Raw genomic sequence first — 13,735 nt, forward strand, 5'->3', positions numbered from 1 at the left:
GCACTGTAGAAACTCCAACCACTTAAATCAGAATTGATGGCTGAATTTCAGGGTGAAAGGTTCAGATAACTACATCAGTCAATCAACATGACTAACAAACTAAATTTTGGTAATAATGGTTGACTTTTGGGTCATTGTATATTGGCTTAGCTCCATGGAAATCCCAAAAGCAAATAAACAAAGTGAAATTGAAAGACATGACCACAAAGAGAAAATATATAGATGTCATCAGACCAAATCCCAGTATAACACAAAGAAAATAATTCAAATAAATTAAACTCAATAAGGTATTAAAAATAATAGTGTTTTGCCTCAAGTGTTTGGGCTGTGTAGTCTGATGACTGGTGAAGATATGTATGAAAATCTGCAATATAATTTTCATTATAACCATAACTTATTAAATTCTTTATTGGGCAAAACAGTACAATAAGCAAAACATAAGGTAATTAAGCATTCTTATTTTTTTGTAACCATGAATCTGGTTCTCATAATTTTCATTTTGTAACAATCTTTTGCAAAGTTTCTAATAAATATCCTCAATAAAAATTACCCCAAGCTTGTTTTCCACTAGTTGAAATAACTCGTGTGTGAATCTAATTTGCCATTGTATGGAGCCACACTTGTTTCAGATTTTGTAGCAAAGAGGTAATGCACACTATCAAAATCAAAATGAATGGAGATATTTCTTTGAAATGCATTTACTCTAAACTTTTTAGAATATATATGTATCTTGATTCTCAATGGAATAAGTAATCGAAATCAAAATGCATACCGACAATCTTTGTCTGAGCACCCTCTGCTTTCTCTTCCCTTGTTAAGACAGCAACAAACTTGCCAGAATCACATGCCTCATTAGATATCCATGTTTACTGTGAAGATTTCCTGTGCCATAGCATATAGAACATGAAATCAAACTCTTACCGCATAACTATGTTTCAAGGACTTCATAATTTTTACTGGATCCCTCCTCAGTTCCAAGGTCTTTGCCCACAACTCACCAAGCTGAAAAAAAAAATGAAAAGAACCAAAAGAAGTCAAGTAGTTATAACCTCACTTAGAAATTTTACTTGTAAATGTTTTGAAGTAAATCCACACCAAAAGACACAAAAGGTACCAGTAGGCATTGCCTCTTGTATGCACAACCAAATACATTTGAATCTTTGATAGATTTGCCATTTTGAACCTTAAAGTAACTATGCTAATCACTACAAGCATATGTTGCAACCCAACTCTAACATAAACAGATGCCAACAAGTAAGTAGAAACTGCATGAAGAATATAAACTGACAGACCCATACATTTACATTAACTTAAAATTAGCATCTATCTACTGCTACTGCAGCTTAAATTAAATTGCATAGACAAGTTGAATTGGACATAGGGCACAGAGAAACTTGCAATGAATTTTAGAGCTGAAAAGATAGTTGCATTACCTGAAGATCTTCAATGGTATAACCATATTGTAACTTTTGAAACCTTGCATGACTATCCTCTGGCAAAAAATAGTAGTGGTTTTGGGTTTTGCTCTTTGTTTATATTGGCTTGTATTATGGTGTGATCATTCCTAGAACTTGTATTAAGAAATACAAACTATATGACGCAAAAAGCATAAAAGTTATATTAAATGAACAACACAGTTACAAGAGATGCCTGGTCCTATGACAGCTAGATTAGCTAACATACAAGCCTTTGGTCCAAGAGGTAAAGAGATAAAATTTTACTGAAAACGGTGAATAATATGCATTAGTTCTAAGAATAAGGAATCAATTAATTACTAAGCATGTTTTCCAAGTGTCTGTCTACCAAGACATCTGGAAATGGTTTGCAAGCTGAACTCAATAATGCATTAATTGTCCTCTTTCCACATGGTTCTCTTTTAATGGCTACAAGGATGACCTGAAGATTGCTGCAAGAAATATGTCAAATAATAAAGCCCATTTCTATTGATGCTCCTTTAAATGATAGCATAATTAACCACCTCAAACAAACTCTAAGGATGAATCTTGGTTATGGTGTTTATTTCTAAAAGCAGCATTCTACATGATTTATTACAGAAACCGAGCACATAAAGATAACCAAGATATTCATTAAATAAATAAAAAGGGAAAGATTAATGCCAGAATCAACCTTCACTGAGTGTCTCCATGTGTATGGTACCCATTTTTGGATGTTTGTTGTTTAGCTGGCCAACTAGACCACAATAAAATCCTTGCAAAGCTTCTGTAAGATATATTTTCAGAACAATAAAAGTAATGTATGGGTATGCTAATGGATGACTAAGTAGAGTCACTTAATACTCTGCAAATATTATTTGCTTTTCTGAATGTATATATAGAGCCTAGCTTGCCGGTGCATTTTGAAAGGCATAGTCTTTTATGGTGTCTTGATTAAGGTATTGCCTTGGTTGTAGTTATTGCAGCATTTTGTATGAATTCAGAGACTCTGTTGCCCAATTGGATAAAGGCACCAGTCTATCACTAGCTCCTCCCTATCATTCTCTACATGCTCAGAACGAATTAACATAAACATCTTTAAATTTTATCTTTTCTAGCGTGTTCCAACTACCATATCTGAATGAATATAACAATGTACGGGGTTATTATAAAACACATTCATTGACCTTTATGTGGCAGATCATATGTTTTAATAAGGTGCTTAACTTTGAGTCTCCCAAACTAGCATATTGGCACAAAGTGACAACTAGAATAGAGGTGCACTATGTAATGAGTATAAATTGTGTCAGGGTGAGTATTGTGCTTTTGTAGTGATATCTAATGCAGCACCTTCAGGGAAACCTGTCATGTCCCCTTTTCCAAGCGATCACCAAGCAGAGTTCTCTAGCCTATTTTATTCCCATAGGCTAAGGTGGGAGATTATAAGGGAATAAATTAAATTAAATTACATATTTTTGGTTGTACCAATAAATTAAATCTTAAGGATAAATTCATTAAATATTTTTAATCGATTCTTCTAGAAGTTTCAAAGGAGGTTAAATCATATTCTTCTAGAGGATTCTACTGGGGCTTTAAAAGGAGGTGTAGGCAAGTCATTTCCACATCTTGACTTGTTATTTTCCAGAGAGCTTGTGTTTGCATGTTCAGCAAGCCCTAGGATGAAAACCCTTGGGTTTCTTTGTAAACTGGACAAAAACCCAACTCCATCCTTAAGTGGATTCATTTCAAAATTCAGAATTGAGCTTCATTGATCAAAAATTTTTAAGTCTTCCATGAAGGCAAATTTCCAAGGTTATAGCAAAATTCATAGATTTTGGGTCGAATGCCAGAAATAATAGATGTTGTATTTGAGCGTTGGAATTATGTGGTAGAACTGGATTATTTGAATCAAAAATCGAGACCATTTAAATAAACCATATTTTTATATTAATCATTACCTTAGAAAGGAACAGCTGAGCAATAATGTAAATTGGTCGATTGTATTTCATGGAGTTATTAAGTGCGTGGGAATCAGGCATTTATTCAGCTAGTCAACAAAAGCTTAAGTGGCGTGAAGTGACTTTGTATTACCAAAAACAATATTAGAATTATTATGGCTGGGTTAATGTGGCGATTAAAAAAGTGAATTGTGGCCTTCATACTAAGGTTGGGGCGTGGCAAGTATACCAGCTCATGCAATTAGATGATCCATTGACACTTCATTCTAGCCAACTTGTCCAGAAGGATTTGGCATATGAATTAGAGACAGTTCAAATGAGGTTTGAGAGAGGCATGGAAAGGCTAGTGCATGCTGACCATTATTTGCAGTCATTATAAGAGCTTCCTACGTGGCAACCTCAATATACATGCTGGCATGATGTTTGAGTCACTAATCTGATCAAACTAGAAAGACAAAAGGATTAAATCAGATTGTGGAAGATAGAAGTGTATATGGGCAATTGGACATGAGTACGGGAGCCTAGGCATGGGCTGTTGAAAGCTACAAAAATAAGAACAAGGTCAGTCCAAGCCATTGGAGGGACATTTATTATACCAGCCACCATTCTAGAGCAGATAATCAATAGACATGGGTGGGACTTGGACAGTATTATTGAGAATAATCTAGCTAGCAGCATTCTATTGAAGATCACCTTCAGAATTTTAGGGTCAGAAAATATTTATTACCTCTGTACACTTTTGAAGTTGTAATAGTTGTGTAACCTGAGTCTTGTAGCTAAATTCTTCACTGAAAGATTGTAATTCAGTCTATTTCAGTTATAGCGGTCAATATAAAGAGCTCAGTTTCAGTTCAATATATGTATTTGTTATTTTCTGTGCAGAGTTACACATATATGTCTTGCATATAACTATCATTGAAACTCATACCAGAAATATACTCAAACATATGCAAACTTGAAACACCAAATTACAAACACAAACACCTCATTGTTCATAGCAGTCTGCAAATTGTTTGACAAAACGCACAAAGGAAAAATTGAAAAATGGTGAAGAAACTATATGGATTTTCCAAAACCCCACTTGGTATAGCAGAGCCAAAAGTGAAGGTCTTACCCACCTCAGCAATTGGTCCTAAGTTGCCCAATCTAAACATAGGTTTTGTGACATTCTTCCCAGATTTGACACCCCTAGCACTTGGGAGACCATCCAGCCTTAAGGATTTAGGGTCCACAACTCAAAACACCAACACCTCCAAGACCCATGATATCAAAGTTTTTGCATCTTTATCCACCCAAAATGATGTCCAATTGCCATGCCTTAGGAATTTGTAGTGTTTCATCCCACAAGACCTCCGACATGTTTGTAGCTTGGTACCCCAACTAGTCAAAAAATCTTGTATACCAAAATGACATTATTTTACTTACCATCACCTAGCAACAAGCGTCCTACTGTGACTATCTCCATTCAGCTATCACCCACGATCTTGTCTTCAATTGTCGTACCTAGCTCCCACGGGTGATTTATAAACTGCAAACAATGATCCTTCACAATGTGATTAGAATGCATGATCAACTCTATATGATTCCTCCTAGGTTTCCTTTCAATGCATGAGATGGATATCTCATTAATGATATCAATGTCTCTATCTAATTTGACCCTCGAAAGATCACCTAGATCCCATAAGAAAAAACAATCTTGAACTTGAATCAAAGAGTCAACATGATCCATAGTGCAAATTGTATCCTTTTAGCATGCTCTCCATGATAACAAGAATCTTGTAGTGGCATAGTAGGAAGTAACAAATCTGAAATTTGATCATCATTTCCATACCTTAGGCTATCAACTAGGAGCTCACCTTCCTTTCCCAAAATAGGAATCATGGAGATGCCCTCAACACATCTATCCTTGTGACTCAAATTATTTCTTCAAATGCATGTTCATCCACAATGCTACTCTAAAAATCAATCAATAGCTTACCATTTCAAAGTTTGGAAGATAGTGCATAATTTAGCAAATCATTCTTCATCTTCCTTTGGGCAATTTCGAGTGACTTGGATTTAGCTTCTTTTTCATCATTCATGCTTCTTCATCACTGTGTCTTCCCTAAGTTCTTGAAATACTTCTGGTTTATCAATTTCCACCTCTTCATCATTTGTACCCATCACTTGTTCTAGTTCTTCTCCCATGTCTTGAGTAGCGAATTCAGGTGTGGCCTCTTGCAATAGTGTGTAGTATTCTTCTGTTGTCCCCATCAATTTTGCAAAGAGAGGAAAAGATATTTTCTCTTGAATGTCTTCACTCTTCTCAATAAGGGCATTGTATATGTCATAACAAGTAATCACATGATCTATTATATCTCAAACTTTTTTACTCTCGCTTGGCCATTTTCTCTATGATATGTTTTTTACTAGTTCTTCATAATTTGGAAAGAAGAGGGTTGCCTTCAAATTTTCCGGCTAGTGATATATTTTTCATATCTTTCAACAGTCTTTGCAACCCGAGATTTGTAATAAACCACCATTGTAGTCTCTTCTCCATATTCACCCTAAAGTACCCCTTCAAGATATCTCTTAAGGAATGCCATGATCAACTTGCCCTTTCAATCCTGATGATTCACAGGTTGGCAAGATTTTGGCTTTGATACCAATGTGATGCCCCTAGTTAATTTTCTCTATCTTTGGTTACTTGCACATATGCCCTTTAGATTGTTAACAGATACATAATTTCAATTACTTGCACATATGTTCAAGTATATATTTCAGCTCCAGTGGTTAAGATTTGTGTAATGCTCTTTTCTAGAGTATTTTTGGTTCAATTCTCCAATACACTATTTTTAGTAAGTCCATTTTAGGCACCAATTGAGCCAGTTGTTAGCATTACTATTTTTAGAAGTGTCGGTGGAAGCAATGGATATCAATATATCAATATTTGATATAGTCTAGTGATTTTAAATTAAATAACGATAAGTTATTATTTTATATAGTTAAGTTAAAGATTTAACTTTATTGTTATTAAAATATTTTTGATAAAAGACTATATGGATGCCAATATTAAAGTTAAGTGATAAAATTTAATAAATGGCCCCTTTTGAGACTTGGAAGTTGTTAATGTAATAGCATCGGTCGTCTCCTTCATGGCCGACATGGTAAACTAAATTGTCTAAGTGGCCTATCGGCCTTAGACAATTTAGCTATATCGACTTGCCTTTATTTATTAATTATTTCGCCATCCTTGATAATAAAATCGAGAAGCATAAGATGTGTTAATATATATATAATAAATCGTCACTTCTGAAAAGGCATGCCGCTAAAAGGAAAAGCCAACCTCCTTGAGGAGTCATGATGGTTGAAGGAACCTGTGTTCGAGTATATAACGCATGGATAATATTCATCTAAGACACTAAGCATATCGAGTATTCCCTAACAAATCAAGTTATCTTCTACAGCAGTCCGATTCATTCTTCTGCAGTTCGTGTTCATTGAATCTGGCAGGTTAAGGAGCATTCATCCTACAGCAAGAAGAATCGGGTCCAACATACATTCAGCAGATCGAGTTTATAACTGAATTCTACAGTTCGATTATTATATTACCTTGTGTGTTATATTGTTGTGTGCATAAAGCTTCAAGCAGTGAAGCCATTCTTTGTAAATCATATTCAGACCTGAATAAATATAACTGAGAATTTTGTGGCTGGGTTTTTCACCTCCATAAGGAAGGTTTTCCCAAGGTAACTTGGTGTTCATTCTGTTCATTCTGTTCATTTGTGGTGAATTTTGTTTCTGCTATAACTGGATCACTTAAATTTAACATGGTAACAAAGCCACAGTGAAAGAAGATCGTTCTCTACAACTTCTAAGTATTCTCTCCTCTCTCTCCATCGAGCAGTATCTCTAAGTCTCGAAAATAGTGAATGGTCTTAAAGTCGAAGATAGGCTTGAAGGCGCATCTAACTTCACCTCATGGAAGTTTAGAGACTCATTGCACTTGAAGAAAATGATCTTCTTCAATTAATGGAGGAAAAGGATTTATCTGAACCTGAAGATCATGAGGAGAAGCTTCAATTCAAGAAAAATGCCATCAAAGCAAAGAAGATATTAATCGACTCCGTGAGGGATCACTTGGTGCCTCTCATCTCCAAAATGACAAGTGCAAGAGATATGTTCAAAACCTTGGAAGATTTATATGAGATTAACAACGTAAGTAGGGCTCTTGCCTTGACGAAGCAATTACACCAGGTGAAGATGGCAAAGGGAGATTCAGTCATCACCTACTTCATGAAAATTTCAGAATTGAGAGATCAACTAAGCTCAATTGGGGATCAAGTGATTGATAAAGATCTTGTCATGCTAGCCTTGAATGGTCTGCCTCATTCATGGGAGCCATTTATCCAAAGCATAAGTGGAAGATCCAAATTACCTAAGTTTGATCGACTCTGTGCAGATTGTATTCAAGAAGAATCAAGATTGACCACTAAAGGAATTATCAAGAATTCTCAAAATGAAGATACACATGTTCTTGCCACTCAATCTACCAAGAAACGTAAGTATTGGAAGAAAGGCAACTTCAAAAGGAATAGAGATTTCAAATCAGATTTTGCACCTGATTTTAGGAAGAGGAAGAAAGACTCTCTCGCATCCAGTGTTTTAGGTGTGACAAGTTTCATCACTTTGCGAAGGATTGTTTGACAAGACCTAATCATCAAGGAGCAAACATCAATGAAGTCTCATCTCAAAAGGAGGTTGACGATAACTCCAATGGTTTTCTTTTCATATCAGCATTATCAAGCAATGTTCCTACGGACAATGATACCTGGTTAATTGATAGTGGAGCCTCTCAACATATCATTGGTTATCGGGAGCACCTTTCAGATTTAGTGGAGAAAGAGTCACTCTTCAAGTTATTATTGGGGATGACCAATGCTATTTCGTAAGAGGATTTGGTGCCACATTTCTAAACCTTGAATCTGGAGTTTCTCTACACCTAAGTGATGTGTTGTTCGTGTCAGGGATCAAGAGAAACCTTGTGTCTATTTCAGCCTTGGAGGATAAGGGATATCAAATTGCATTTTCTGAAAGAAGAGTTCTTGCTTGGCCTAAGAGCTCTAGCATCAAGACTGCTCGTGTGATCAGAAATCGACATAAGAGTTTGTATAAACTCTCCACTCTTCCAGTTCAAGCTCTCATTCATGATTCTTCCAGTTCCAGCGAACTTTGGCACAAAAGACTTGGACATCTCCACTTTAGGGCTCTTCCATCACTGGAAAAGATAGTAAAAGGTATTCCTAAACTTAATCATGTACATGATGGTGCTTGTAAAGGTTGTGCTATGGGTAAAAATATTAAGAGTCCTTTTCATAGCAGTGAAAGTAGGTCTAAAGAAATTCTAGATCTTGTACGTTCAGATTTATGTGGACCAATGTCAATTCCATCCCTAAGTGCATGTTTGTGTTATGTATCTTTTATAGATGACTACTCTAGGAAGACTTGGATTTATTTCTTTAGGTCTAAAGAGTCTGATGAAGTCCTAGGTAGGTTTAAAGAGTTGAAAGCTCTTGTAAAAAATTTATCTGGAAAGAAAATAAAAATTTTAAGGTCTGATAATGCAGGTGAGTACACCTTGGGTAACTTTCGTGATTTCTGTATTGAGGCAGGGATCAAGAGGGAGTTTTGTGTTCCTTACAACCCTCAACAAAATGGGGTTGCTGAAAGGAAGAACAGATCTATTGTTGAAGCTGCAAAAGCTATGATTCATGATCGAAACCTTCAGATTTTTCTATGGCCAGAAGCCTCTAGAACAGCAGTCTATGTTCAAAACAGATGTCCTCATCGGATATTACAAAATATGACTCTTGAAGAAGCTTTTTCAGGTATCAAGCCTGATATCAGCCACTTGAGAATATTTGGTTGTCCTGTGTATGTTCATATTCCCAAGGACAAGAGAACCAAGTTGGAACCTTCTGGCAAGAAAGGAATATTTGTGGGCTATTGTGAAACCTCCAAAGCCTATCGTATTTACGTTCCTGGTCATAAGCAAATAGAAGTTAGCAGGGATGTCACATTTGAGGAAGATGTTGCATTCAAGAAATCAAAGGGCTCATGCATGGAGATAGATGATGAGACTCCTCAAGACATGGATGTTGATCATGCTCTTGATATTCAAAGGGAGACTACAGAACCCGATATGAGTGATGATCCAATTGAACCTTTGGATCCCACTGATGGACCTAGAGATATTGTTGTGTCTCGAAAGAGACCTCTTTGGGCGAGAAACACTATGCAGGAAGCAAAACAGTTTGCTGCTCCTAGAGGCACATTCAGAGAAAGTAAAAGACCACAGAGATTTTCTAGTTATGTTGCATTAATGTGTAATCTTATTGAGTCTAAACCCTCTAGCGTAGAGGAAGCCTCAAAACAACAAGTTTGGAAAGATACAATGGATGAGGAGTATCAATCCATTCTCAAGAATAATGTGTGAGATATTGTGCCTAGACCGAAAGGGAAGTCTGTTGTATCTTCCAAGTGGTTGTACAAGATAAAGCATGCAGCTGATGGTAGCATTGAAAAGTACAAGGCTAGATTTGTGGCTCGTGGCTTCTCTCAACAAGAGGGAATAGACTACGAAGAAACATTTGCTCTTGTTGCTCGCTATACTTCCATTAGAACCATCATTGCCATTGCAGCAGCTAAGGGATGGAAGTTGCATCAGATGGATGTGAAGACTGCTTTTCTCAATGGTGTGATTGAAGAAGAGGTCTACATCGAGCAACCTGAGGGATTCATGATTCATGGGAAAGAGTCTCATGTGTGTAGATTGAAGAAAGCCCTATATGGTCTTAAACAAGCTCCTTGGGCTTGGTATGAAAGAATTGACAGATACTTAGTGGGTTTGAGTTTCTGCAAGAATGATACTGATCCAAACCTTTACTTCAAGGTATATAATGGTGATATGTTGATCTTGGTACTTTATGTTGATGACCTATTTGTTACCGAAGAAGATCATCTCATTGATAGATGTAAGGAGTTGATTTCCGAATTCGAGATGGACTTAGGACTCATGCACTTCTTTCTAGGGTTGGAAGTTTGGCAAAGGCCCAATGAGATTATCCTAAGTCAAGAAAAATACACCATCGATATCTTGAAGAGATTTGGTATGACAGATTGCAAATCCATGTCCACACCAATGGAAACTAACTTGAAGAAATTAAGGGAAGCTGCAACTAGTTCAAATCTTGTGGACCCTACTATGTACAGGCAGTTGATTGGGTCCTTGATGTATCTAGTTAACACTAGACCAGATATTTGCTATGCAGTGAGTGCACTTAGCCAGTTCATGAGTGAACCTAGACAGATACATCTAGTTGCAGCCAAGCATATCTTGAGATACTTGTGTGGCACAGTTGAAAATGGCACAGTGTGAACCTGATTCTTGAAGGATATTTTGATTCTGATTGGGCAGGGAGTGTTACTAATCGGAAGAGCACCTCTGGTTGTTGCTTCAGCTTGGGATCTGCTATGATTTCCTAGTGTAGCAGGAAGCAGTCTTCTGTAGCCCTAAGCACTGCAAAGGCAGAATACATTGCAACATGCATGGCAACTCGAGAAGCAGTGTGGCTTCATAAGCTCCTTGCAGGATTGTTTGGACAATCATTGGAGCCTACTACCATCCATTGCAATAATCAAAGTTGTGTAAAGCTTTCTGTCAATCCAGTGTTCCATGACAGAACAAAGCATGTTGAGATTCGGTACCACTATATTAGAGATATGGTACAGAGGAATGTTGTTCAATTGAGATACATTTGTACTAAGGAACAAACGGTTAACATTCTCACCAAGCCTCTTGTGAAAGTGAAGTTAGTGCATTTTCGAGACAAGCTTGGAGTTGTGGAGAATGAAGCCCTTGCTGAAAGGGAGTATCAGCATCAGTAATTACTTGATATGTATTGTTATGCATTCTTCTCTGTGAGAGAAGTTTGAGGTTTCAGCCCTTGTTATGCATTCTTCTCTGCAAAAGAAGTTTGAGGTATCAGCCCTTGTTGTGCATTCTTCTCTGTGAGAGAAGTTTAAGGTTCCAGCCCTTGTTCCACCCTCTGCGAGTAGGTATGGTGGATGTCATGTGAGAGACTCTATGACTTAGCATTTGTGTGTATTCACCCTCTAGGAGTAGCCATGGTGGTTGTGTTCATTTGTATTAAGAAGGATTCCTCCCTAGCTAAGAGAGAGTGTTAATGTAATAGCGTCGGTCGTCTCCTTCATGGCCAAGATAGTAAACTAAATTGTCTAAGTCCGATGGTCTCCTTCATGACCGACATAGTAAACTAAATTGTCTAAGTGGCCTATCGGACTTAGACAATTTAGCTATATCGACTTGCCTTTATTTATTAACTATTCTGCCATCCTTGATAATAAAATCAGGAAGCATAAGATGTGTTAATATATATCTAATAAATCCTCACTTATGAAAAGGCATGCCGCTAAAAGGAAAAGCCAACCTCCTTGAGGAGTCGTGATGGTTGAAGGAACTTGTGTTCGAGTATATAAGGCATCGATAATATTCATCTAAGGCACACTAAGCATATCATGTATTCCCTAACAAATCAAGTTATCTTCTACAGCAGTCCGATTCATTCTTCTGCAGTTTGTGTTCATTGAATCTGGCAGGTTAAGGAGCATTCATCCTACAGCAAGAAGAATCGAGTCCAACATACATTCAGCAGATCGAGTTTATAACTGAATTCTACAGTTCGATTATTATATTACCTTGTGTGTTATATTGTTGTGTGCATAAAGCTTCAAGCAGTGAAGCCATTCTTTGTAAATCAAATTCAGACCTGAATAAATATAACTGAGAATTTTGTGGCTGGGTTTTTCACCTTCATAAGGAAGGTTTTCCCAGGGTAACATGGTGTTCATTCTGTTCATTTGTGGTGACTTTTGTTTCTGCTATAATCTGATCACTTAAATTTAACAGAAGCCACATTGGGAAATAAAGTTTAAGTTCTAAATTAATTGAAAATAGTATAGGCGAGAGGGCATAGCTTTTGAGGAGACTATTTAAGCATGCTTTTGGGAGCTCATTTCTCATGGTCATGTCCCCACTTTGAAACTAAGGACTTACCCAACACCTATGGTGTTGAAATTTGATCAGATTGTATAAGCAGGTAGTTTTAAATTTTATTTAAACTTGATTTCAGTTTGATATCAATTCAACTATGTAAGGTACGAATCCAATTAGCAGAATGTCTGTTGAATTTGCTGTGTGTGAAGATCACGAATTAATGTGTGTATATATCACAATTTAGATGAGATCCAATCTGTCACAATATATACGATATGCAGGGTTTATATGTATAGCCACGATCTCTAATGATAATAGATTGCTGTATAATATCGACCTCCTTCAGGTTGATGGTAATTACAAACTGCAGTGTTCACGTATTGCTGTATGTAATTCACTGTATGTATATTATCGATCTGCTAATATTGATTTCCCACAAACTGCTTGTTTATTATATCGTTCACCTTATTACCATTCAAAAGAAATGTATGTCCGTTCTCAAAGACGAAAAGTATCAGTGGTCAACAATTGGATACCTCGACCACAGTCGAGTCTTTTCGAGAGACTAAAAGAAATGATGCAAAAGCCACGTCGCAAGCCAAATCCTAAAAGGGAAATCAAAAAAGATATTACGATTTCAAGACTCGTAAGATATTTTGACAAATATCTGGATCGAAAGCAAAAGAGAGAGGAAAATCGTCGCCGTCAAATACAGCAGGGCTTCGATTGGGAATTGCTTCACTATCTCAGAGCGGGTGTATTATTCACACATACATATCTTCGTAAAAGATTATATTTCCCTTCATTAATAATAGCCAAAAACTTCGCTCGTGTTTTATTATTTCAGGCCCCCGAATGGGAGCGGGATTGGTCCAATTTGAATAGGGAATTTTATATTAAATGTAATTACGACGGATATGAATTGACGGACATCGATGTGCCCAAAGATTGGATGAAAGACTACCTAAAAGAAGGTATTCAAATCAAGATTGTAAATCCTTTTCGCTTGAGACCTTGGTATGAATCTACCCCCCAATCTATTGACACTGACAACAAAACTACTAGCTTTTTATCCATGTATGGAACAGAAAATGAACTACCTTTCGGTAATCCAACAAAAGTTCCTTCTTTTTGGAGACCTGTTGGCGAATGTATTTTGAATATGAACTTTCGACCTATGATCGTCATGAATTAAATTATGATCATATTGCTTTAGGACGTTTACCCGAAGACAACTTAATAAGTCGTGACTCTATATGAAGAGTCACGATGGCAATTGGATGCAGAAC

The 13,735-nt window shown here is 36.7% G+C and overlaps 1 protein-coding gene across 5 annotated transcripts in view; it reads right to left on the reverse strand.

The window, feature by feature from the left end:
- The window catches only part of LOC131029041 (serotonin N-acetyltransferase 2, chloroplastic), a 153,264-nt gene that overhangs the window by 63,735 nt on the left and 75,794 nt on the right, over window positions 1-13,735 (reverse strand). For all 5 annotated transcript variants that reach the window (XM_057959436.2, XM_057959435.2, XM_057959434.2 and 2 more), the window contains exons 3-4: window positions 922-1,002; window positions 773-830 (exon numbers count right to left, since the gene is read on the reverse strand). In XM_057959436.2, the coding sequence (XP_057815419.2) occupies window positions 773-830; window positions 922-1,002 (139 nt within the window). The remainder of the gene's footprint in view (window positions 1-772; window positions 831-921; window positions 1,003-13,735) is intronic.

This window comes from Cryptomeria japonica, chromosome 2 (assembly GCF_030272615.1).
Source record: "Cryptomeria japonica chromosome 2, Sugi_1.0, whole genome shotgun sequence".
NCBI lineage: Eukaryota > Viridiplantae > Streptophyta > Pinopsida > Cupressales > Cupressaceae > Cryptomeria > Cryptomeria japonica.